The sequence below is a fragment of the Phycodurus eques genome, chromosome 13 (assembly GCF_024500275.1).
Source record: "Phycodurus eques isolate BA_2022a chromosome 13, UOR_Pequ_1.1, whole genome shotgun sequence".
Lineage (NCBI taxonomy): Eukaryota > Metazoa > Chordata > Actinopteri > Syngnathiformes > Syngnathidae > Phycodurus > Phycodurus eques.
The window spans coordinates 1,567,759-1,595,589 of NC_084537.1; the positions used below are offsets into that span (position 1 = coordinate 1,567,759).

Sequence of the window (27,831 nt, forward strand, 5' to 3'; positions counted from 1 at the left end):
AACGACGACAACAACAACCTCGTCTCGCCTGCTTGGTCTCCCACTCCACACAATTGTATCCTGTGGCATCAGCCTTCTGCAACAGCAGCACTTAAAATACCAGCAGCAGGTGCCGAGCCGGCCAACTCCGCCCACCGACAATCGCCATGGAGACTGAGGAAGCAGACAAGGCAACAAACAGGCAGGCAGAAAAACAGGAATGGGACAGAAAAGGAGGAATAGAAAGATGCGCATGATGCTTTTTAGAATCAGCATTGACATGAGTGAAAGAACGCAATGACTGTATTCCGCCAAGTCTTTATACTTGTACGTATGATTTATTATGATTTTTTATTTTTTTTTTAAATATTATTTCAGTTCTCACTGATTCCTATGGGACAACATTTTAAATTTTCGGATTTTAACAGATTGGTGTGGACTGTTGATGTCCCACTGCATTTTCTAATCATTCGTGACAAACAGTTTCGTGCATAAATGCTTGTGGAGTTGAAGGGATGTACTGTACATGTGTTTTTTGTCCTGTTTTTTTTTTTACACAAGCAGATAAGCGCAAGTAACCTGAGTCTCATCACCACCAGGATTAACCCCCCACCCCGCTTTTCACCAGCACATTCAGAATAGCAGCTATAAATGATTTCAGGTAATCCATTCAAAATTGCATTGCTGGTATTTATTCCCTTGAGTGGTTTCAGCACCACAGAGGATGATACGGACAATGCTGCTGAGCTGCAGGGCAACGTGTGTCACCGGGAGCCTTTTGGGTCTCACAACAGAGTGACAAAAGCTCCTCAGCTTTTCCAGAAAGCTGTTCCACCATGAGTAAATACTTGTATAAACAGGATTACAATATGGGAGAGCAGCCCGTGACTTTTTGGAAAACTTTGTACAGATTAAACGCTGTTCTGTTGCAGTAATCGTATCAGGCACAAGGAAACCTGGTGTCATGATAAAAATCATTCAATGAATTTTAAACTAGAGCATTCCACAGTGTCTTATTTTTGATTGTTGTACAGGATTCATCATTGTGTATAATTGCACCGTTTGCCCCGCTCCCAGCAGCCTTTGAACATACTCATTTTACCATAAAATGATGAAAATGTGGCCGAGAGGACAACTTACACATCGATGGCGGGTACGGAACGTTTTCAGACCCCCTTCAATTTGTCACTCTCTTTTTATATTGCAGCCATTTGTTAAAATCATTGAAGTTAATTTTTTCCCCTCATGAATGTACACACGTCACCCCATATTGACAGAAAAAAAAACAACGGAATTTTTGAAATTTTTGCAGATTTATTAAAAAGGAAAAACTGAAATATCACAAAGCCATATTTCTCCTCATGCGGGTCGCGGGCGTGCTGGAGCCCGTACCAGCTGTCTTCGGGCCAGAGGCGGGGTACACCCTGAACTGGTCGCCAGCCGACCGCAGGGCACATAGAAACAAACAACCATTCGCACTCACATTCTTTTTAGATTTTAGCTACAGTCGTGCCGAAATTAATTTGGGAAACGACAGCAAATTGGTTTCACAAACTTTACTGCTAACCTGCTTCAGTGATTAAAATTACCGTACTCTAAATTAAGCACTTTTAAATCGATTGTGGACTGAAAAATAATGAAACAAGGTTTTAAAGAATACGTCACATTTTGTCGAAAACAATATTTATCATGTTGACCCTTTGGAATTTCTGAAATTCTCTTTGGCATTCCAGAGGTTTTTGAAGTTTAGAGAATTAATTCTGCCCCTTACCAAAATGTCGAAGCCATGTGAAACGAAAAGTTGAAAAATAAAACCAAACTGGAGCCACAACCGAAACATTTTTGCACCTGACAATCTGTGCTTGTCAGCCGTGAGACACACATACAATCTTGTCATGATCAAATATTCAAGAATACAGACACCTTTTTTCACCAAAATGCATTTTATTCTTTTCATAACATTTTTGAGTTTCTGACCATAGCTTAAAATGAATCTGTGTTAGGAATCTGTTTAGGTCACATTTAGGACACCCTTAACATAGGTCACGCCAAATAAGATAAGCCAGTTCCAACTGATCATTAGCGGAGCAAATTATTATAGTTTAGAACCATGTACAGACAACGTGTCAGAGGTGTAAAATTGTTTATGAAAATAGTCAAATGAAGCCTTTTTTTTAAGGGAGGGAAAAGTAAATGTGCTGCCCAAAAATAAAACTATAAATAAAATTGGAGGATATACATCAATTGTTTTTCCTTTTGTGAATCTATACTCCTTCAGCTGTAATAGCACATTTGTTTCGTAAAATAAAAAAAAATCATAAATGCATTGTCACAAAAGTAAGGGTGTGTGGTACATTACACAACGGCAGTAAAAAGTAACATTTCTGAGTGCAGAACCGAATCAGGCAGTTGAGAGGAAACATTTTCTTCAAGACAATTTCACTTTTGTTTTCTAAAACTGGGCTTTACACTGCATGTTTGATAAAATAAAATAAAATAAAAGACGAAAATGGTTGAAGTCGTCATTTTGTGAGAGATGCATTTGTAGGTAAGATACCTTGCATAACTACACTGCGGAACGCGACATGGAGAGAGTAGAATTGTTTTTTTTTTAAAAAACATGACCAGCCTTCCTAGTGTGCATCTGTTCCTTTGTGAAATGATGAAATCAGAGCTCAGCTGCCTTTAACATTTACTGTTATGAGCTTTGTGATGGCAGCGACTGCGCACACACAAAAACAACCTACCCACACAAAAACAAAACAAGCTGGAACGCACACAAACACGCACAGTGATGAACTGTGTGAGACAGAAAGCAAAGTACTGCACCTAAAAAACAAAATAGCTCGCTGTCGGAGAGCACCGATGGATTAAACAGTCAAAATGTCTGCTTCAAAAAACAACTGGTGACTTTTGAATATTTATACACCGTTTTTTTTTTTTGGGGGGGGGGGTCAACAAAATTAAAGAAAACACATTTTAAAATCCAAAACGCACTTCTAGTGTCACTGCAATACATCCTGAACATCCAAACTTCGGTCAAGATAAACGATTTTCACACGAGATCAACTGCAGCCATGAACGCAGAACGGCTGCGCTATTCCCCAGTCTCCAGCAGATGGAGCTAGGCACACCATGACCCTTTGAAGGAACGCGACCAAAACGAACACATTGCATTGGCATTCATATTCAATTAGGGTTTATCAATCCAAGTCCTTGACACATTCTAATCAAATATATTCCAATCAAATCATTAGTATCGTCCATGAGATGGTCACTGCCTTCATTGCCTCAATCTCACTTTGTGGTCAATTTTGACTGAAATGCTCACCGTGTGCAGCCTGCAATACTCACTAGGTAAACTGTGCTTCTGGATATGATCCATAACCAACATATTAGCTCTACCTTTAGGGTTTTGTTTCTTTAAAAAGAAAATCTACTTTTTAGCTGTGCGCTCGTCGTGGAAAAAAAAAAATCTTAAATCAGAACATTTCAGTACTGTATGATCCCTAAAGACCATTAAACTGAATAAATGTCAGGTATTCCTACTCCTCAAGTAAAGCTAGTCATTGATATAAAGTGCAGAATCTCTAGTCTGCAACCATGTTTGTAACAGTTTAGAAGTGAGGAATTCAATTGAGCAGAAGTGGACGCAACCCAGCGGGTGTCGTCTGTACAAACGGAGCCAATCAGCTTAACGCAGAATGAGGCGTTTCACAACGAGATTGAAGAATCAGCGAGCGTCAGAAGAGAGTGATTTCGGAGTCTCAACATTTATTTATTGCAGTAGTTTGATGAAGAGCCCAAAACAAAGCATTTCAAACTTCAAGTAAAACGTGCAATATGCCGTCTAATGAATACGATGTCCCTTTTCTCTGTTGGCAAGTGGCGGGACGATGAGACTGCCTTTTGCCATATGAGTTTGAACGCTCTCTATTGTTTAAAACACAAACATGAAGCTTAACTGGGATGCCTTCGAGCCTAAAGCTATGTAGAAACGCGGGTAGAGTGTATATGGAGTTAGTATTCGGTATCAGTCGAGACAATTTGTAGCTCAAAGAAGAGCTCAAATGATTTCTTGTTTGCCGGCTGCCGTATGGTGTTTTATTTTGGGCTCGGGTTTCGAGACTGTGATCGCTCACACGTTTACAAATGTGCTTTTGAGCTAGACGTTTAGAGGGGTCACAGGGGAAGGACCTATAACGGCTTCTCCAATCTGGCGGCGCAGTGATGCTCGGTAGATGTTTGCTCTGGGTTTCACACACCACCCCGAGGTGAGGACACTGAAGACAACAGTTTTAAAAGTGGATGACCTTGCAGGAGGGATGAAGAATAGCAAATGCGTTCTGCTTTCAGTCTCGTTTGCCCAAACATTTCTCTCATCCTCACATAACAAACAGTCTTTTATGGAGGTATGAGTGTTGCTGGCATCCACGTCAAAGTATGCGTGTCTGTGGGAGAGGGTAGGCGTTACCAAATGTGGGATTCACAGTGAGTCATTTTAATGACGCCCACTCCGCCACCTAGTCGTCGGTAATTCATTCCTCCGTACAACCTGTGAAGAGGTCAAACGAAGTTACAACATGTGGTATTTTTCAATTATGAGTCCTTTTCACCAATGAGTACACTGAAACACTAATAAAGGTTTATGAAATTCTAATGGTACTATTTAACAAAACCGGTGAATGATGCTTGATACAGGCTTGATAATGGCTGCGTTGAAACGTAAAGGCACTGAACAGCAGCGCTGTGTAACTTGAGGTACAATTCACGTACAACATATGTAGGGGTCAAACACAACGCCCGGGGGGCCGGAGCCGGCCTGCCCCGTCAAAGCATAAAAATACCAAAATTGTCTTCACTTTTAATCAGCTATTGGAAGCATTTTTTGTTACCAATCCCCCTTTCAAAATTAACTGAATAATAGTTGAAAAAAAAAACATTTTATTGCCTTCGGATTTCCAAACTACTTATTCTAGTTGTTGTTTTGTTTTTTTATGTATATGTAATCATATGAGGCGATCATACAGTATAATATGAGGCGACACATGGGTTCACAATATGGCTGCACGATATTGGGAGGAAAAAAATGAAAATGAATTTTTTTTTTTTTTTTAAACCTGTGAGATATATTGCAATGTGATATAATACAGGATTGGTGTTGGGGAAGTTAATTTTCCACGCAAACTTGTTAAAAGTTCAGTTCACTGTTCCCAAAATGAACAAGCATGTCCAAACGGGTCCCTCTGCTGGTCTCTTTCAAGATTACAGCTGATTCACAGTAAATTCCGGAACACCAACATCACAGCAGACCCTGCGATGTGACTATCGCGCACACGTACATCGATGACGATGCTCAAACAAAATATCGCGCAGCCTTGGTTCGCATTCATAACAGCCTTCTGACCAGTCACCATAACTATGATGTGGCCCGCAACAAAAAATGGTTTGATACCCCTGACTAACAACACCGATGTCGACTTCATCTGGTTTCTCATCGAAACGAGCAGCTGGCAACATTTATACCAACAGGAGGGAGGGTCTCACACACAATTCCTTCTTTTTAATAAATGTTACATTGCACACAACAAGAAATTGAGAAACATGGCAAAGGAATTGTAATGAAAGCAATGGATACTAATTTGGATTAGAATTGTGGGAATAGAATACAGCGCAACCTGGCAAGGTTGCGACAAAACGTACTACACTGAGGGAATGCAACTCCAAATTCAGACTTCAGGCGGAAGCATTCCGAAGGAAATTTTAACTAACACGACAGTCTATTTGTAAGTCTTAATGTTTGGAGCGCCAATGTTCGTAGGGTAACTTCTGTATTGCAGATAAGGAGACAAGAGAGAGGCACCTACCTCCATGTGTTGGCATCAGGGTCATAAACTTCGATAGTTTTTAAATACGTCGTCCCGTCAAACCCTCCAACTGCCATCAACTGACCATTGACCACAGCTAGGCCCACCTAAAGAGAGAGAATAATCAAAACCAATATACCAACATAAAGTGATCTAAGTGTGACTTGCTAGAGTGCGAGGAAACAGGGCAGACTCTTTCCAAAAAAATTGAATATCATGGAAAAGTATATTTAATTCCATAATTCCATTCAAAAAGTTAAACTTTCATAGATTACACATTCAGTTTAAACTATTTCTTTATTTTTGCATAATTTGGGCTTCCAGCTCATAAAACCCATGAAATCAGGAATTCAAAAAATTTGAATACTGTGAAGAAATCACAGAATTTACTTGTCGGTTTTTGAAGAAAAAAAGAGAAATTAGGGCCACATTAAATCAATCAAAATATGGTACTTTCAAAATGATATGTTCATCTTCAATACTTGGTTGGGAATCCCTTTGCTTGAATCACTGCCTGGATGCGCCGCGACATTGAGGCAATCAGCCTGTGGCATTGCCTGGGAGTTATAGAAGCCCAGATGTCTTCTTTGTTTTGGGGTCTGGTGCCCCTCATTTTCCTCTTGATAATACCCCTCCATTCTCATTGGGGTTTAGATCCGGTGAGTTGGCTGGCCGGTCAAGCGGCATGGCATGGCAAACAATCTGGTAGACTGTTGCGGTGACCTTGGCTTTAAGAAAGCAGAGTTTACCAACACCTGCACTGGACATTGCACCTCAAATCATGACTGACATTGCACCTCAAATCATGACTGACTGTGGATATTTCACACTGGACCTCAAGCAGCTTAAGTTCTGGTCTTCACCCGTCTTCCTCCAAACCCTTGGACCTTGATTCCCGAATGAAAGGCGCACTTTACTTTCATCGGAAAAGAGGACCTTGGCCCACTGGCCGACAGTCCAGTCTTTCACCTTGGCCCAGTTGAGACGCTTCCGACGTTGGCTCAGGGTCACAAGTGGCTTGATCCGAGGAACCCGACCGATTGTAGCCCATCTCCCAGATGTGTCTGAATGTGGTGGTTTTTGAAGTGGTGACTCCCGCCTCATTCCACTCTTTCTGGATCTCTGCTAGATTCTTGAAATCTCTCTCTTTGATAATCGGCTGAAGCCCACGGTCATATCTTTCCCTGGCGCCGATAATAGCCCAAATGTCCATTTTGGGTTACTTTTTTCACCAAAATAAAACTACAGAAATAACATGTCACATATATATCACGTTGAATATTTACACTTCACACTGACGAATCATTTCCTACTTCCAAGCAATGCCATACAGAGCATTGCTGAATCTCCAGTTGAATTGACTGGGAGGTGACTTTATGTCACACACCCAACACTCACGGTTTCATAATGACATCATGCCATCAATCAACGATAAAGGAGCGCCCTCTTGAAGTTGTCAGTGTGAAAATAACGTGAAATTATAGAATAATGTGTTCATAATTTCACATAGAAGTCCCTCCGGAGTATACGTCGCACCCCCCGGCCAAACTGAAAAAAAACTGAGATTTATGGTCCGAAAAATACGGTAATCTTTACAGTGTTTCAAAATTCATCCTGATCGTTGTCCACGTTTGATCTGTAACTACAGGAAACGTTTGGTTGATGTTATTGCTGCGAAAGGATAGTCAACCAGTTATTCAATCCAAGAGTTCACTTACTTACTTTTTCCTCCCTGTCCTGTGAATGTTTATATGCTATGCGCTATAAAAATATGAAAACATAATTGTTTGTGAGGTATTAGTTTAAGCAGACTCCTTTTATTTATGATAACCCTGTGATTTAGATGAAGATCAGACCACATTTTATGACCAATTTGTGCAAAGATTTCATAGGGCTGACAGTTTTTCCTCCCACGGTATGTAGCAATTGACTGAAGTAATAGCGTTGACTGCAATACATACCCCACTCCGTCGAGATGTCATGGCGACCACAGGAGACCACTGGTTCGTCCTGGGATTGTAACGCTCAGCGCTGCTCAGCTCTGTTGTGTCATCCCGGCCTCCGACAGAATAAATCATGTCTTGGTAGACTGCACACCCTAGGTGCTTTCGTCGGGTACCCATTGGCGATACCGTGTGCCATCGGTTCTCCTGAGGATTGTAACGCTCCACTGAGGAGAAAGAGTAAGGAAGAAAGACAGGTGAAAACGATTTCCTTATCTGCTAGACAGAAACAAAACATTCCCTAACTCAACTCGTTGCATAGTGTAGATTTGTAGAACAAATACTGTAGTCTCATTCTGCATTGTGTTTTCCTTGGTAGTTCTATATGTACTTCGAATAAACTTACAAAACCAGGTCCACAGCTCCACACGGCCTAACATAACAGGATTGGACCATTGCAAAAAAAAAAAAAAAAAAAAAAAAGACAGACTCACAACCGCAAATTAAGCAACTTGAAAAGACAACTGCAACCCTGTAAAGGATTTTGAGGCTCCACATACAGTCTATGCAACTGTATCGTTTTTGTTAAACCATAAAACCACAGTGCTCAGCGATGTAGCTAGCCCGCTAGCTGCACTACACTTCACATGTTCCTCGCTGTTTCAGTCCCCTTCAAAAGTGCTGGAATGGCAAGGTCAATTCTTTTGTTTTTGTTTTATGGTGAATATATTTGGGTTTCAGATAAAAAGACGACTATGAGACAAAAGTTCAGAATTCCAGCTTTTATTTCATGGTATTTACATCTAGATGTGTTCAACAACTCAGGACAGAGCACCTTTTGTTTGAACCCACCCACTTTTCAAGTGAGCAAATGTATTGGAACATGTGACTGATGGGTGTTTCTAGTTGCTCAGGTTTGCCTTTTGATTGCTTAAACATTAGATGGCTACAGAGACGAGCCACAAAGGTTTTGGAACAAGGTTTTATGGACTGATGAGACCAAGATTAACCTCTACCAAAGTGATGGAAAGGCCAATGTATGGAGAAAGAAAGGATCTGCTTATGATCCAAAACACACAAGCTCATCTGTGAAGCATAGTGGAGGTCATGTCATGGCCTGCATGGCATGGCTGCTTCTGGAACGGGCTCACTAGTCTTGATTGATGATGTAACTCATGATGGTAGCAGCAGAATGAATTCTGAAGTCTACAAAACCATTTTGCCTGACAATTTACAGAAAAATGCAACCACACTAATTGGGAGAAACTTCAACATGCAACAGGACAATGACCCAAAACACTCATATTCATCTTTTGATCTGAAACCCCCCCTACATGCACACACACATTAATAGGGCGAGTCTTGTCAAAAAATAATTCATATGCCCGATTTCTGGCACTACTTTGAACCATGCGCTTGTTTAAAAGCCCAATGAACTGGAAGAGACATTTTACAGTCCAGTCATCCTCACAGGTGAGCAGTGATGCCGGTAATGCATTACTACTCTTTTTATATATATAAAAAAAAAAAAAAAAAAAAAAAAAGCCATTTTGAGTAACGCGTTAGTGTAATGTAATTAGACGACAGTTACTTTACTTTTATTTTCATTAATGTCTCCCACCAAATACTAATATGTAACTGGTGATTCGAACAAAGATAAGTCCAGCTGTGCAGAAGCTCTTTTCTTCAACAAATGGAAGAAAGTGATTGGGAAGTGCTTGTTCATTACACAATGCACAGTGACAGTTCAGTACCGTAAAAGTGCAAAGACATGCACAATTTTACTGTTGCCACACTATTTTTGTTATTTTCCTTCATAAAAAGTGTATTTGATTGTTGTTACTTTTTTATTTACACATTAGGAATACAGTTTTACTGGCATGTTAAACGCGCAATGCATTGTGGGTTATGTATTCATACTGAAGTGCGCGGCCATATATCGGTCACAGAGGGTAAGGACTGACTCACTGGAGGACTTACAATATTTAGCTTATAAAATATTTACAATGCCAAGTGAGAACTCGCAACTTAGTCTGAAGTCCAGACAGTGAGCTGGTTGAACGCGCTGCACGGCTGAGGTCACGTAGTAAGAAAAAAAGTTCTCTCGCTCTTCGCATAAAAATTACTGTGGTGGGAGCAATGGTGTGTATGTTTGTGACTCTCTCACTTTCACGTTTACGTACATGCACGCACCAAGGCACACGTGCGCGCACGCGCACACATGCACACACACACACGCAAAAGTTTTTATTTTCCTTAATAAATGAAATCATTTTTAAAACAGCATTTTAAGTTCACTTGTGTCGTATTTGTTTGATATTTACATTTGTTTGATGACCTTAAACATTGAAGTGGGGAAACTATGCAAAAATATAACAATTTAAGAAGGCACTATATTGAATGAATGAATGCCATGAATTTTTCATCGCACTGTATGTCACACGCTTGCTGCAAGATACACAGGGTGTGTTCAGGGTGCGTACAACGCAGGAACCTGCGTCGCAGCACATTATCGTTTTTATTCGATTATAACGTTTTTTATGATCGTGAGAAGCCTGGCTCTAATATCCAACGGGAATTGTTGAATTAATTTTATTCCTTTATGTTTTTATTCTATTTAAAGTCTCCCGGACATTTACATAATATTTAAAAGATGTTGAGTAAGCAACTTTTAAATACCGAGGCGTCAGACTCATGAAACATTACTTTTATCCACAGTGTCTAACCGTCTGGACGGCATCATTCCTGTGGGTGCATTTCCTAAAAATCACGGGGTTTCAGTTGGAAAAGTTCACATCACACTGTTTATTTAATATACCTGTATTTAATGGAGACGTTCCATCAGACCCACCTACAGCATACAGAAAACCACCTAGCACAGCCACAGCGACACCCAGTCGCCTGGTGCTCATTGAGGCCACACGAGTCCATTTGTTCTCCTTTGGATCATACCTGCATAGCAAGGGGGTTGACACTCAAAACTAGGCTTTACACGATCAGGATTTTTGGGGCCGATCACTGATCAGCAAGTTTAAAAAAAAAAAAAAAAAAAAACGATCACTGATCCGATAACAAGATGGAGCAAAGTGTCTGTTTACATGACTTGTTCATTTATTGTATATACTTGTGAACTGTATACTGTATCCATCCATCCATTCATTTTCAAATTTTCTGTACAGCTTATCCTCACAAGGGTCGCTGGCGTGCTGGAGCCCATCCTAGCTCAAAAGTATTCTCTAGCATTTTAGACAAAAGTTAAAACACCAATGACCTCTCGGGGGCATTCAAGGATTGGCCACTGACATACGTTTAGGTCAGATCAACATCACATGACAGAAATAATGGGTGCTAACTTACTGTAATTAAATTACTTTATTGCAATTAAATTACTTTAATAAATACTGTTAATGACATGCTTCCTCTAACTTTCTCACTGTCCCGGTTATATGGACGGATGTTGGCCAGGGTTTGTTTTTTTTCCCCCCACGCTGCGTTGCTTGAACGCGGCATGCTCCTCCTCGTGTACATTCTTCAGGTGCCCGATCCAATTTGTTGTGCTGAAGCATTTAGATGAAATTCCCCACGACGTGCTTCAGTTGTGCACAGACTGCAAATAACTTACGTGTTGTTTGTCTGAGACGCCGCAAAACAGATCGGCTCAGAGTCTACTCAAAACAACTAAATCATTTTAATATGAAATTCAATAGGCAATAATATAAGGTTTCGATTGGTACCTTTCAACAATGTTGAGACAGGAAACACCATCCTGTCCTCCCACAGCATACAAATAACCACCAAGAACAGCCACACCAACACTGGTCCGACAGGTGCTAGTTGGGGCCACATCACTACTCCACTGGTTGGTCTTTGGATCGTATCTGGAAAAAACAAAAGGGAGAGAGAAATGTCTTTCAGAAAGCGGTTGACAAGCTTGGGCAGACAAAAAAAATTATACGCTGCTAAAATTGGACTACCTTCTATTTTGTCCTATAAAGCACGGGTGAGCAAACTCTGGTCTGTGGGCCACATACGGTTTGCTCGATTCTTTAATCTGGCCACCAGAGCGTTTAAATGACATTGTGAGTCCTGTCATATTTATTGCATTAATTCAGCCATTTTCCCCTAAAATTGGTTACTTCAAATGTAGTTATAGTTTTGATTTACTCATCTCAATAATAACTTTTCAAACAATACAATCAAACATTGAAATCAATGCAATTTTTTTTCAACCGATAGAAAGTAAATCTAGGGCGATCAAAATTCTGATAAAAACTCTGCAAGTGCTTCTGGGTAGCCGTGCGCGTCCATAGCATATACGACTTTCAGACACAGTAGCAGGCTGTAACGGCAAGAGGTGGAGGTGACTAAACTTAACGAAGAGCTCTAAGAAACTGTCATGGCTTCAGTCTGGGAAGAAAGGTTTAGATCAGGAAAGTCACAAAGAGGCCGAGACCAGGGCAGAGTGGGGTTTTTAACAGTGGCTTCTTTTGTAAATTTTGGGAACCACAATTGAAAGCACTATTTTTGCACACCTTTCTACTGAGTTGAGGTAGGAGGAGCCATCATGCCCTCCGACAGCATAAAGCAAGTCATCCAGGACACTGACACCCACTCCACAACGTCGTTTACTCATTGATGCCACCATCCGCCACTCATTGGTCTGAGGATCGTAACGTTCCACACTGGATATGGCATCCCCGCTGCACCAACCACCAACTACAAAAAAAGGAAAAATGAAGACTAATCGTGATCTATCTTCAGGAACACGGAGCTGAAAATGTCAAGGCAATTTGCAGATTTATAAAACAAATACAGTGGAACCTCGATAGAACAGTCTAATAGGGGCCCGGGGTTGTCCGATATAGCCTATTTCCGTTACATTGAAGCACTTTTTTTTGAGGCCCTATGCACCCATATTACTGTACAGTACAAAAATTAAATCAAATAATTTTTCAATATATCTGCGGAAATTTCAACAATTCAGCTGTGTGTACATTAATGTGGGGAAAAATTTATTTGAGCAAATAGCTGCAATATAACAAAGAGTGAAAATTTTAAGGCAGTCTGAATACTTTCCGTACCCACTGTATGTAGAATGCATTTTTACAATGCATGATTTTGCTTCTACCCATACGATCAAAACTAAGTATTATCTGTATTTTGTTATTATTCGGAAGTTAAGCACTTTATTTAGACACGTAATACGTTTTTTAATGTACTTGCTCTTATCTTGAAATTCACAGACCTACTTTTATTTAGTAAACTAGACAACACACAGTTGTGCTCATATGTTTGATTAATCAGGCAGAATTTGTAAGACGGGTACAATTCTTTTAAGAAAACATGAAGGACCAGGCGAAACACATTTAATTTTATTTTATAAGGATGCAAATTAAACGGTCAAGCATTTCAGAAAAGCATTATCATTAAACAAAACATAACCAGAACGAAATTAATTATGGTTGTTGTTCAGTCATCAGTCATATTTATAAAAAAAAAAAAAAAAAAAAAAAAAGAATTTCACAAATTCTGATTTGGGTATCTAAATTTATATCACTGTAACTTATCTAACTGCACATGTATGCAGTCATACGTACCCCTGTCATATTGGAATGAAAGTGTACACCTTTCTCATAACGTCTAGGTGGCCGTGGCATTTTGGAATGAAAGTGTACAGCTTTGTCATAACCAATATATGGCAGCATACATTTATAAAATGTGAAAGTTTTTTTTTTCCATTTGCCCCAATCCCCATGTATAATGCGCACTATTGACTTTTCAAAATTGTTGGGAGAAATAAATGTGCACGATACACGAGAAATTACGATTATTGATTTCATTTTATATCTCTAAACATGTATTAAGTGCCCTGTTATTTTGTTGTTCAAAGTTTGTTACTCTCTGCGAAAACGGCGTTCCAGCCAGACCTATGTGACACGTGTACTGTATCACCTAAACACTTATTTCGATGATTTGTGACTGTGTGACACGATAGCTTAGCAATTAGCGTGGCTTTGACATCGTCTTCACCTAGCCACTCCTCGTCCTCCCTTCGTGATACTTCTAAGAAGCATGATAAGAAGTGTAGCTTAATTGCTACCATGGAGGCGATGATCAGTGACTTACAATGCGTTGACACCGGGCGCAAAGAGAACTTTAACCTCTGCGGCTTGGCAGCCAAGGGGCGTAATAAAATAGGGTGCAACAAGCAGCTGTTGAAAGTGGACATGACAGTAATATCATATGATGGATTATTTTTTCCAATATCCGGAACAATCAGTATTACGCCCGTAACGAGTCAACTTTCAGTGATTTCCGAAACAAAACACAGACATTCTGTAACATTTGGCAGCTCTGCATAGGTATAAGATAGTGGTTTCACGATTTACTTATTAAATCAATGTATCGATTTATATTCCTACGATCCATCTGGAGCGATCTGTGCTCCCCAAGTTAGCCTTCCGGCCGTAAATATATCGCTTCAAATCGTTTTAAATGGTAATCAATTGATTGTATCGATAGCAAGAAATAGCAGACTGGAGTTAAGCATGGCAGGCTTTATATGGATTTGTGAATTTGTTGTATTTCCAAGAAAAACACTTGTCATTCCTTTACTTTGGTTGATTTTTAAGTTAGCACACAGCAGTTAGCACTGTCAAGGTTACTTTGTCTCTTTTCTTCGTTTCCTTTTCTACACCCCACATCGAGTCACTCCTTTCCATTGTGCCCCCAGTGGTTGGATGAGACACCACAGTATGTGTGTGCGTTGTTTGTTTTTGGGTTTTTTTTTAGCACTTTTATTGACGTTTAAGATGTCCGTCTGTCTGATGGATGGCAGATGAGGAGGAGGCGGCTCGCGAGAAATTATCATTAAGGTTGCGTGTGTGTGTGTGTGTGTGTGTGTGTGTGTGTGAGAATCGGCAAATCCCTAATAATTCTAACATTAACTTCTACATTAACTAATAATTCTAACATTCTAATCATAATTCATAATTCTTTTTTGGGAAAAAAAAAACTGGACCAACAAGTGAAATCATGGCTGAATAATAGACTTTACACCGATCTGATCGGTATCGGCCGATAATTATCACTTTATGTTGATCGGCCTTAATGTCAAAATTCGCCGATCCGTCGCCGTGTGCAGTATATTTCAATCCAAAAGCTACTTTATTTTTAGCCATGTCGAGTGTCTTCTGACGTAGTACTGTAACTATCTGACCACCAATAAAGTTATTTAAAAAATAAAATAAAAAAACTCGGCGGTGTGGGACAGACAACACGTCTGAGACAGACAACACGTAATGCCTGAATTAGACTATAAGAAAAATTTGGTCTTTCACGATTGCACTACGTCAGACTACTGCAATAAAATCCGTTAAAAAAATTCCGATACCACCGCATCCCATCTTTTAGGATCACTGGGCTTTATCTTAACTCAAACGCGACCGGATACAGTTACCTCATCATACTCGTTACCATGGCGACGACAACAAGAATGTTTCGCATTATTCACGATTTTGTATGAACAAAATGGGGAAAAACGTGTGCTGGTGGTCACCGGTGCTCGGGAGAGGACTTTCATTCAAGGATTGCTTGAGGTATGTTCACATACTTTTAATACGATACGGCTTGCAAGCAGGTAACAAAACGTTATGTAGCAAGCTAGTGCTAGCACTATACTTGTGTACTTAATTTTAACAATTAAGTACACAAGTATATACAGTAAATGACAAGTCATTTAAATAGACACTTTGCTCTTGTGATCGGATCGGTGATCAGTTATCGTTTTTTTTAAACTCGTTGATCGGCCTCAAAAATCCTGACCGTGTAAAGCCTCCTGAATAATATAAATAAGTTTCTGATTTTCCCTTCAATTTATTGCATAGCAATACAATCAACATTTATTAAGCAGACTCAGTCTGAAAAAGGTGAACTTTCATTCTAATAGGAGATGTAATGTCTAATGTTACAAATTTAAATAACGGTAAATTTCACGACAATTGGTAGCAGTTTTGTGATATGAAACTTTTTCTCTATAGTGAGCGCATACGGAGAGGAAAAGTTACCGGTACTTGTCCATAATCCAAAACATTTGGGATTTTGTTCTGATTATTTCAGAGGTTGAAAGGGCATAAAGACAGATGTCCAAATTAATTTTGGTGATGATTGGTCGCAGTTTTGTGACAAGGAGCGACAAACCTTTTCTGTATCGTGAGGAAAACTCTTAGCGTCCATAAAATACAAAATATTAGGGATTTCACTCTGATATTTTTAGATGGGGAAGGGGACATAATTAGAGAGGTCCACATACATTTTGGTGACGATTGGTCGTAGTTTTGGGACACTAAGCAATGTTAAGATTTTTTTACATTAAGCATGGACTGTCCCGACACAAGGATTAAAAAATAAATAAATAAATAAATTTAAAAAACAACTATATATACACTATGGCCATTGCTTTGGCTGTATTTCTGTTTTGAGTTTGTCAGGTATTATTCAACTTGTAAAAACATCTGATGTTGATTTTTTTAAATGTTGTATTTCCATTGTTATACTTTAAAAGACTGACCTGCAAAAAGGACTTCTCCACAACGTATGGGTTTCCTAGGCCGGGTTCTTGGGCCCTGCATCAGGGGCCTTTCTTGTGGCAGGAGCAGGTAGTTCTTGGCCTCGTCAACCAGGTCTCTAACAGTCACAGAACAGAGTTCGTAGCGCACACAATATTAACCAAATAAGAAATATAACTGATACAATGGCATGTTGGGAAAGAATATTTGAGGAATGAGAAAGGCCTAAGACAGTGCAAACGTTACATGAGTAGTGCTGGGCGACATGACCTAAATTTGAAATCACAATTTGTTTTTCTCCCGAATGATGATATTTGATATGACTTGCTATTTAATTGTGTTAAAGTTTATAAATGCATACAACTTAATTAAACCATATTGATTTACATTATAAAGCAGGTTTATTTAACAATTATAAACGTTACAAAGAAAAAAATACTGCATGAATTTTAAAATATAAATATCTCAAAATTAGTGATGCACCGAAATGAAAATTTGTGACCGAAACCCAAAAAAAACAAGAAAACCCAAGCACCGGAAGAAATTATTATGCCAATTATTAACTTGACAAATATTAGTAAAATTGCATTTATGGCTCGGACTGCAGAGCTCCCAACCTATAGGAATTCACTTGCAGAACAATTATATTTTTAGAACATTACCGCAGGACAGTCATAGGAGTATATTAAGTAATAGGATAAAAATAATTCGACATACTGTTCACTTGCACATCATAATCATTACTCTACAGTTATTAACATTTATATCTGTTATTTGAATGTATTTCTTAGGGTTTGGCTCTGTTGTGGGTGGTCCTCACTTAACCATTAGGTGGCAGCAATGCACTTAAACATCCCCATCCCCATTGATCTGCAGATAACATACATGCAAATCAGTCACCTTTTGGCAAAATTCGCCGTTTTGAACTCAAAATAGGCCATTTACGTAAATCGGATAGATGCGATGATTTTTTTCCTGAAGGGGTGGGCTCACCGTCGCCGTCACTGACGTCATGGGCTGTTTCGTACTCCATGAACGCTGGCAGCTGGAGCCATTCCACAAATCCACCATAAACACACAGATGTAAGGCAACCTACTACATTGTTTTCTTCTAGCCCCGTTCACGGAGCGAACACAAAAACACAAGTGCTTCAACTGCACAACTGCAAATATTAAATGTTATATTCTTGAAGTTAATTTAGTAATGTCTGTTCCAATACCTTTGATCACTTGAAAAGTATGTGGCTTCAAACAAAAGGTGCTCTGTCCTGAGTTGTTTAACACATCGAGATGTAAATACCATGAGAGAAAAACTGTAATTCTGAACTGTCGTCTCATTCATCTTTTGATCTGAAACCCAAATGTCTTCAGTATACAACAAAAACAAAGAAATTGACCTGGTCGTTTCAATACTTTTGGAGAGGACTGTATACCCGTCTTCACCTTTTATATGTTCTGCAGACTATGGTTCTTTCCAAATGATAGACGCATCCTATTTTGGGACTATTTATGGTTTGCTAGTCACTTGCATCGTCTCCTCCATGTTGGCGGAAGTCTCGTGGAGTAGCGAAAATCGTTGATCCCCTTTTTCTTTATCGAGCTTCTCGATACATGAGCAACATATTTGACTTGTCATTTGGATTACCTGCACTCCTCATCACTCTTGATGAGCGGGTCTGAACCCACAGTGCCCACCAGGAACTTGGGGCTGAGGAGTGGTAGTCTAACATGTTGCAGAACCTAAACCAAAAAGAAAATAAATGTCTGTACATTTTTCCAATTACACTGTCATAACTAACATTAGTTAAATGACATTCTATTCCAACCAGAAACAAACCTGCGGTAATTGTGGTCTGCGTTCCTGAATGCTATATTTCACCCAGGCCATCACAGCATTAAAAACTTGCTCCTCACTTCGCACATTAAGTTCATCACTGGAAATTATATCAATCAACTGGTTGGCAGGGAGCAGCATGAACTCCTCACTTTCCATTACCTGACAAGACAATACAAAAAGAGTGCAAAGGAAAACTACAAAAATCATTTCAAGCTCTCAGTCATATTCACAGTTTAGTGTGGCCGGTTTCCAACATTTCCAGTAAACAGTTGAAAGAACTATTAGCATATACAAAACCTATTTTTACTGCCAACCTAACATTAGTCAAATTGGCAACTATTTTAACTATTATAAGCAACTGCAGCGACTAAATGATTTTGAAGCTGTTACAGTAAATATTGGAAGCGAATGAATCTTAAACCTTGTTTTCTGAACGCGAAATATTATTTCAGTTCATCTTTATGAGACTTTACACCGATCTGATTCGTTTGATCGGTATCGGCCTATAGTTCGGCTTTAATGTTACAATTCACAGATCCGATCAATTGACGTCATTGATCGGCTCCGCAAAAGACATTTACTCCGCGGCGACATCGTATACAGTATATTTTAATTCAAAAGATGGTTTATTTTTGGCCTTGTCGCGCGTCTTTTGACAAAGTACTGTAAATATCTGACCGCCAATAAAGTTCTTTTTTTTTTTTTTTTTTCAAATAAACGTTGGCGGTGTGGGACAGAAAACCTCTGGGACAGACAACACGTACTGCGTGACTCAGACGACAAGACAAATTTGGTCAAACTACTGCAATAAAATCTTGTATGCCAATGCCACCCCAACCTGTCTTTTATGAACACTGGGCTTTATCTTGTCAAATCAAACGCGACCAGATACACTCACTACCATGGCCACGACAACAAAAAACGATCGCACGTGTATTGTGTTGGTCAAAAAAGAACAAAATGGGGAAAAGCCTGCGGCGGTGGTCACTGGTGCTCGGTAGAAGACGTTCGTTCAAGGATTGCTTGAGGTATATTCACGTACTTTTAATACGATACGGCTCGCAAGCAGGCAACAAAACATGATGTAGCCCAGCAAGCTAGTGCTAGCACTAACGGTTATATGTAAACATGCCGCCGTTACGTCAACTCAGCAACTCAACCCTTTGCTCACTATTTAGTAGAAGCGCTCCTTTTGAGTTAATACAGCCATGAGTCTTTTTGGCAATGATGGAACAAGTTTTTCACACCTGGATTTGGGGATCCTCTGCCATTCCTTCTCTTTATTAAAAAAGAAAAACAAATATCTCACAGCCATAAGTATTCAGCCCCTTTGCTGTGACACTCATATTTAACTCGGGTGCTGTCCATTTCTTCTGATCATCCTTGAGATGGTTCTACACCTTCATTGGAGTCCAACTGCATTTGATTATACTGATTGGACTTGACTAGGAAAGCCACACCCCTGTCTATAGAAGACCTTACAGCTCACAGTGCATGTCAGAGCAAGTGAGAATCATGAGGTCAAGGGAACTGCCTGAAGAGCTCAGAGACAGAATTGTGGCAAGGCACAGCACCCAAAGATCACTTTGGCTGAGCTCCAGAGATGCAGTCAGGAGATGGGAGAAGGTTCTAGAAAGTCAACCATCACTGTGACCAGAACCCTTCCTAGAGCTGGGCATTCGGCCAAACTGAGCAATCGGGGGCTAAACGTTGCATTTTGCGATGCAATACCGGATATACCTGAAGTCACGTAGTTCAAGTCGCATATTTCCCAGATTTTAGCCTAGAAAGCCCTAAAGTGGACAACATTATTCTGACTCAAGTCTTGTCATTCATTTTTCATTTGAGTCAGGTCATGTGACTCGAGTCCCTCATCTCTGATGTGTACAGAGAAGTCCGGGTTTCAAATTGGGCAAGCGATCCTGTTCAAATATTTTAATGACTCAATCTCTTTGAAATATCATCACATCAGGTTGTTGATTAATGTGCTTATGTGTGATTCAAGCTGCTAAAATAGGTATATTGTCAAATACAGAGCTGCAAGTTCTCCTGAATCCAAACTATAAATGTGCAAAAATTCAGGTACTGGTATGAATTTGCATGTGACAACTGATGAATCATTGAATTGAATTGCCTCTCTGTGGACAATTGTTCTTACTGGGTGCAAGGAAATATATTGAATTGAAAATAAAAATGTGTCGACATGAGTACATTCTCACCTCTTGAAAATTGTGTTGAGTGAACTTGTCTGCAATGCGGAGCAGTTCGCGGCAGGAGTGAGTGTCTGCAAATGCCCTGATACCCAGACAATTGGAAGGATCCAGCTGCCTCTTGAGGAACTCGCAGCAGGCCTCCTGGATCTCAGCAAGCTGGAGCAGACAGGCTGCGGGAAGCAGAGTCTGAACGTTCCCCTCCTCCACCGTCACCTACAAGTGAAGGGGGCATATTTAATTTTACTGATGGATTTTTTCTGGGTCAACTTTTGATATACATAAACAGTGGCTGAAAGGTACTTAACACATCACCATTTTTCTCACTAAATATATTTCACCAGATGTTGGGAACAGCCCAAGTAATCCAAAGAAAATAGAACAAATAAGATCAGAAATTAAAGTTCTGTGTAATAATGTGAAATGACACAGGGACAGGGAAAAGGTATTGGGCACATGAAGAAAGGGAGGTTCAGAAAGGCATGGCAAGCCAAGACAACATCTAAAATCTATCAATAATCATACAGCAATCCAGCCCCCTTGTCACTGCAAATGAATATCAGCTGGTTCAGTCCTAATTGATGGCCTACAAAAAGGGTCTCGTTGACAAAGGGTGAGTCGAGACATCTCATGATGGGTAAGAGCAGAGAGCTGTCTCAAGACCATCGCAAACTAACTGTTGCAAAACCTAACGATGACAGTGCTTATGGGTGCATATCTAAGCTTCTGAACGTTCCAGTGAGCACGGTTGGCGCCATAATACGTAAGTGGAAAGCCAATCATACCACCATGAATTTGCCTCGATCAGGTGCTCCTAACAAGATTTTTGACAGCGGCGTGAGTGCAAAGAATAATTAGAAGAGTTGTCAAAGAGCCAAGGACCACCTGTGGAAGAGCTTCAAAAAGGCCTGGAATTAGCAGGTGCTGTTGTCACAAGGAAAACAGTGAGTAATGCACTCCGCCGCCATGGCCTGGATGTCGTTTTTTTCTGTCAATATGGGGGCTGTGTGTACATTACCGAAGGAACAAAATTTACTTAAATGATTTTAGCCAATAGCTGCGATATAACAAAGAGTGAAAAATGTAAGGGGGTCTGAATACCTTCCGTACCCACTGTATGATAATGTAGGCATTGATCCAATTACTTAAAAAAAATGACTCGTTAGGAATGGGCTAATTCATTATTACTTCATTTTTTCAAGTTTATTGTCATGTTTTGAATGAATAAAAACAAATATCAAAGTATTTGAAGTTGTTTTGTCAGTTTACATTCCACTGCTTTTACCGATGTTTTAGATTTTTGCTGTGGTATCGTTTCACCACCGGTATTGAGGTATTTTATGCAGGTTTAGTATCGAGGTCAGAATTTTGCTATCCATTAGTTCATACAAACTTTACCTGTGAAGTGTAGGCGAAGTCGATCAACAGTTCCATTGCTCTCTCATCAATGTCTCGAATAACCACTTCAGTCTGCCTACTTTCAGCAAGCTCCCCAGTAAACATTGCCCTGAAAAGAACAGGAAAGAACATTCTCCTTGGCATCAAATTATCTTGTAATACACTGATGAAGTAGTCAATTTATTGATGCACATTTGACCTCAGCAAAGCTTCCTATTTACACTCAAGTGTCCGTCCAACCGACTTGCCCTTTTACCTGAAGTAGGGACTGCAAGCAGAAAGTATGACGCGGTGGGCATAAATTTTCTTGGCACCCACCACAAGTACCACATCACAAAGCTCACGATGCTTCCTCAACAGGTTTATCACCTCCAGGGTCTGCCGCGGGTGTTTGTCTGAGACATACGGCATGCGGGCAGGCTGGGGGACCCCTTCAGGAAGCTTGTTAGGGTCCCCCAGAGTACAGCGGCTGGTGATGTCCATTCCAGTGGCGTCTTGACGTGCGCTGGTGGCCCTAGAGATGAAGCGCACGGTCAGCCAAGTGAGTGCACATATGCTTGATAATCACAGTTCATTGTTGCCTCGTTTGTGTCACATTTGCTTGAATGTTGCTACGCAGTTTTGTAGCTTGTTATAGCAGCGTTAACTTACACAAATATACAGGCAGGTGCCAAAACAATTTGAATCGAGGGAAAGTCCATTTATTCCAATAATTGGTTTGAAAAAGTGAAACTTGTGTGCTATATTAGTTCACCCCACACAAAGTGAAATATTTCCAGCCTGTATTTGTTTCAATTTTGACAATTATGGCAGAAAGACAAAAAAATAATAATTAGCATATCATAACAAAGTTCAACATTGTAGGCTCCCTGTGTCCCAATTTTGTCAGCTAATTAACGCAAAACGTCTGCAGAGGTTTTCCCTCAGCCTTTAAATTGTCTCGGTCTGGTTTCGTCTTTTCCAGAATAAGTCAGACCCTATGGAGATCAGGCATTTTTGAACCCTGTACCTACACGTGACAGAAAATTGGGCAATTAAATATGGCACAAAAAAAAGTACAACTACAAACTTAGTGACGATAAAATGTGAATCTATCGCTGCGAGACTAGCGCTTATCAATATCAGCTCACTGGGTAATAAATCAATGACATCCTTACAACCTATGAACTGGACTTTTTGTTACTAAATGAAACGTGGTTAACAAAGTAGCTGTAATACCATTTGAAATGAGGCAACCCCAGCAAATATTTATTTTATGAGCAAGTAGGGAAAAAAGGCGCTGGTATTGCTGTTATTTTTAAGTCATTATTTCAGTGTAAAGAAATTATACTGGGTGATTTTAGCTCTTTTGAATAGCTCTGTTTTTCAGTTAAAGGTGACCCAAAGGTTATTCTTTTAATAATTTATAGGCCTCCAAGATACAACAGAAAATGTATGGAGGACTTTTCAGAACTGCTGTCAGTTATTTGTACTCATGCCAACTATTTTGTCACAATGGGAAACTTTAACATTCATGTTGACAATAACATGGGAGAAAACATCTAGCTGTCATACTAGACATATTTGACATCTCGCAACATTAAGAGTCCAACCCACACTCAAGGTTACATCTTCGGCCTAGTCATCTCTAAGGATGTTGAAATTCTATCAATTGATATTAAGGATATGGCTATTTCTGACCATTTTTGTGTATTCTTTGAATTACAGATTCTTTCAAAAGTTCAGACAACTTCTATGTCTATTAAGAAGAGGTACATACATCAGAGTACCGCCACTACGTTTATGGAGACCACTGCTGTGCCACAAACTGTGACTGCTGACACAGTTGATGAACGTTTGGATAATTTCACCTGTAAAATATCAAATGTCATGAATGCTGTCGCTCCTATTAAAACTAAGACAATCTTGGTAAAAAGAGAAAAGAAGAATGATGGTAAAGACCTCTAAATCAAAGTGTAGGAACGCAGAACGTAAGTGGAGAAAAACTAAACTCCAAATTGACTCTACAAAGTCTTTGTAATTTGAACCAGGACACTTTTCTGAAATAATCAGTAAGAACAATACTTGCTTTGTTTGACAAGCTCACAAACTCCTCCCCCTCCGCACCCCCGAATCAGATAACTCCAGAACTCCTAACAGCAGATAAATGCAACGAATTTGCTAGTTATTTTAGTGAAAAAATACAATCCATCAGGTTAAATATTAGCACCAAATCACCAAAATGATAAAATGATACATCTGAAGCCACCCAAGAAAAACTCTTATTACCATGTCAGAATTTGATACAGTTGACCAAAAAACTGGAGAAAACGGTTCAGCATTTGTAACCATTATAAGTATTCAATATCATCGAATGGCAATGACCTATGGGGTCCCTCAAGGGTCAGTTCTTGGACCCCTCCTGTTCAGCTTGTATATGCTACCCTTGGGTCAAATTCTTCAGAACTTTAATTTTGACCATCATAGCAATGCAGATGACACACAGTTATATCTGGAAGTGTCTCCAGATGACTACAGGTCAGTTGAGGTGTTTTGTCACTGTCTAAAACAGATACATAACTGGATGAGCCAAAATGTTCTTCAAATAAACCACAATAAAACTGAGATAATTGTTTTTGGCAATAAAGAAAAGAGGATTTCTGTTCGTAAATACCTGCAGTCACTGTCTTTAAAAAAACAAAGACCAAGTCAGAAACCTTGGTGTTCTAATAGATTCCGACCTGACATTCAACAGTTATATCATATATATATATATATATCACAGTTATATCAAATCAATTACTAAAACTGCCTTCTACCATCTGAAGAACATATCCAGAGTGAAGGCTTGCATGTGTCAAGCAGACCAGGAGAAGCATATCCATGTTTTTATCGCAAGTATATTTGACTATTGTAATGGTCTTCTGACTGGACTCCCTAAAAAGAGCATTAAACAGCTGCAGCTCATTCATAATGCTGCAGCTCGGCTTCTGACCAGAACAAAGAGGTCAGCGCATATGACTCCAATTCTAAAGTCTTTACACTGGCTTCCAGTCAGTTTTAGAATAGATTTTAAAGTTCTGCTACTGGTCTATAAATCACTAAACAATTTAGGTCCTGAATACGTGAATGAAATACTTATGGAATATAAACCCAGTAGGGCTCTGAGCTCCACAGACCTGGGTCAAATAGTGGAACACAGAGTCCAAAGCAAACATGGTGAAGCAGCATTTAGCTATTATGCTGCACACAAATGGAATAAGTTTCCAACAGAAGTGACATCAGCCCCAAATGAGCATGTTTTTACGTCTAGGTTAAAAACTCTTCATTTGCCCATGCTTCTTAGAGCATTTCCACTTTTAAATGATATTTCTTGCACTGTACGCTGTTGTAATTGTATTTTTTCTCTTTGTTTTAAATGTTTATAAGCAGTTTTTTTACTTTTGTTTTTAAATGCTTTTAATCATGTAAAGCACATTGAGTTAACCTTTTGTATGAAATGTGCTATATATAAATACATTTGCTTTGCAGGCTTCAGAATCATGGGGAAGACTGCCGACTTGACGGTTGTGCAGAAAACATTCTCCATAAAGAAAAAAAGGTCTCAAAAAGAAATTGCAAAAGAAGATGGATGCTCAGAGTGCTGCATCAAAGTACATTAACAGAGTGTTAAGAGGAAGGGGGAAAATGTGGCCGAGAATGGTGCATAAGTCACAGGGATGACATCTTATATTTCTGCATCTAAGAACAAGCTGCTCATTTGTTGAGGAACAATTATGTTACCCTAAGAAGGCAGTTAATCAGTATTTGCAAGAATTCATGCCCTATTTCATGAAGACATCCATTGTTAGAGGCACATGTAAATTTGTTACACCACGAAGAACCAATCCACCATATTGAGGCACGAAAGAGTTAACAAGGCGCTTCAATATTGTGTAGACCCTAAGTAGTTTGGCAGTTCCATACCTTGCAAGTTGCTTTAGGGCACCTCAACAGACTCACATCTCTCCAACAACCAGTCCCAATTGTGTCATAACCATCACAAAAGATTAAGCTTTAAGTAACAAAACAGCCCTACATCCTAAACACCTATTATTAAAAGACGTACCTGCGCATCAGCTTTGGGTCCATGCAAAGTAGAACAGTGTTTTGTACCACACGTTGAAATCCTGCAAAGACAAAGAAAACATAAACTATAGGACTGTGTGCTCCCCTTGCCTCTAAACCTAACAAGTTGAATCTGTAGCAAAACAAGGCGACATACCAGAAGCTAAACCATCACAAATGTCATGTAAAAAATGTATTTTTTTAAATAAAATAAAAAAACAGGAAGACCTCTCCTTTTCTGTTTGTTATTAAATAGCCTCATAACCACACTTGACACAAAGTAGAGGACCCAACAGAAACACAACCTCCATCATGGTATTAAAAACTCAGCAAAACAGTAATAAATAATATTTTGATACTTGCACAATCTGACATGCTGACATCTTACATGACAACATGCAAGTCAGTTCTGTGCAATTTAAGGGGCATATTTTTTTTCCCTCCAAAATCTGGTTCAAATTCCAAATATTACAAACTCGGGGGTGTATTATTCCATCGTACAGCAAAATAGATTATTCATTAAGGCTCTACCATGCTGCCAGGAACATCTTTTATTGAGTAAATCATTTTCAACTAAGACAGCATCAGAGGGATGGGGACAATTGTAACGTAATATATACTTTATTTCTCAGGGTTTATTGTGTTACAGCAGTAATATTCACATATTTACTTACATTGATCGTATTCAATAACAACTTCAAGGAAAAAAGTTTGCACTATACAGCAACACAACTTAAGTATGACCTTTACCTATGTCAACAATAAACATCTTCGTTTAAAGTGGTAAGGTAGTTAAATATCTGTTGAGCTAGATTGTGTGCTTTAGTAAATCAATGGCTACTATATAAATTACTGTTCATTGGTTAGTAAACGTATAGCTTGAGTCATCGGTCGTAGAATGCAGTAGCTTGCATGAAGCACGTTTTGTAAACAACTGAAACTGTCTCCAAATCAAAAGAGTCAGAAGTGGCAAGTGCTGTCGTTTCCTGTTAACCGTTTGTAGTTTCAGCAAATAGACACATCCCACGAAGGAGCCCAGCTAGCAAAGGTCGCGCCTGGTTTCAAATCGATATTTGGGAGCAGTCAAATTCCCCAAACAATGCCAAACATCGTTAACTTAGTGTTTGATTTCAAATACAATGAAAGAGTCGAATTGTTTTGTGAACAAATGGTAAACTAACGCGCATGCTATCGGTAGCTGAGTGACAGGGCCCACGGGCGATTTCCCATCACAATTAAGTATTAGCGACGCAGCCAAAGCTAATTAAACGCAAGGATCATTTCGCGCAATAACGAGATGGCCAAAGTCACAAGTGAGAATTCATAGCATTCATTTGACCGAAAACTGCGATCATCAAAATGCCATGCTAACATGAACTACATCAGCCGACACGAAACGACTTTCAGCTGCGCTCCTATTGAACATTCTGACGATCTAAAACAAAGTGTTGGCTTCTTTGAAGAGGACCATTACCTTATATTTACATGTCCTAATCAGACGCCAAAAACACGGGCATCTCGGGTCGCTAATGTTTACAAGTTTAATGGTTGAATACGCAGCACTTCCTCATTGCTGCCAATTGCGCATGTCACTTGACATGTATTACTTCCGGTCAAGGCGCTTTCAAAATAAAGGCGCGTAAATATTGACGCGCTTGTGAAGACTAAAAGATGCCGAGGTTCAGGAGCAAAATCATTTTCAAGGCTGTGCCACCTTTGCACTGTGAAGAATACAGTTCTGTGAAAATGAGTACCTCCTGTAGAAATATATTCAGAGAGACTGAATATTGCAAAGTATCAGTCAGCGGCTTCAGTTCAAAAGAAGTTGGTTTGGTGGAACCCTTTTATGTTGTTGTTGTTTTGTGCGTGTTTTTATGTACAGTATACATTCACAAGGCATGGGGACAACTACAAGTTGCCACTTTCATTTGTATGGCGTGATGA

The 27,831-nt window shown here is 39.5% G+C and overlaps 1 protein-coding gene across 3 annotated transcripts; it reads right to left on the minus strand.

Moving 5' to 3' along the window:
* Positions 1–1,645: 1,645 nt before the first annotated feature.
* klhl20 (kelch-like family member 20) lies at positions 1,646–27,476 on the minus strand. 3 transcript variants are annotated; one of them, XM_061693857.1, is made up of 14 exons: positions 27,362–27,476; positions 25,889–25,949; positions 22,058–22,315; positions 21,802–21,910; positions 20,413–20,619; positions 18,194–18,352; positions 18,002–18,096; positions 16,359–16,474; positions 12,322–12,505; positions 11,524–11,667; positions 10,608–10,741; positions 7,808–8,016; positions 5,847–5,953; positions 1,646–4,534 (listed from the first exon to the last, which is right to left on the minus strand). In XM_061693857.1, the coding sequence occupies exons 2-14, from the start codon at positions 25,909–25,911 to the stop codon at positions 4,450–4,452; spliced, it is 1,830 nt and encodes a 609-aa protein (XP_061549841.1). In that variant the 5' UTR covers positions 25,912–25,949; positions 27,362–27,476; the 3' UTR covers positions 1,646–4,449. The 3 variants fall into 3 exon arrangements, with proteins under 3 accessions (XP_061549841.1, XP_061549842.1, XP_061549843.1); XM_061693858.1 differs by lacking the exon at positions 27,362–27,476 and adding an exon at positions 23,561–23,651 and having other exon boundaries at positions 25,889–25,944; XM_061693859.1 differs by lacking the exons at positions 25,889–25,949; positions 27,362–27,476 and having other exon boundaries at positions 22,171–22,301.
* Between the last annotated feature and the right edge of the window lie 355 nt (positions 27,477–27,831).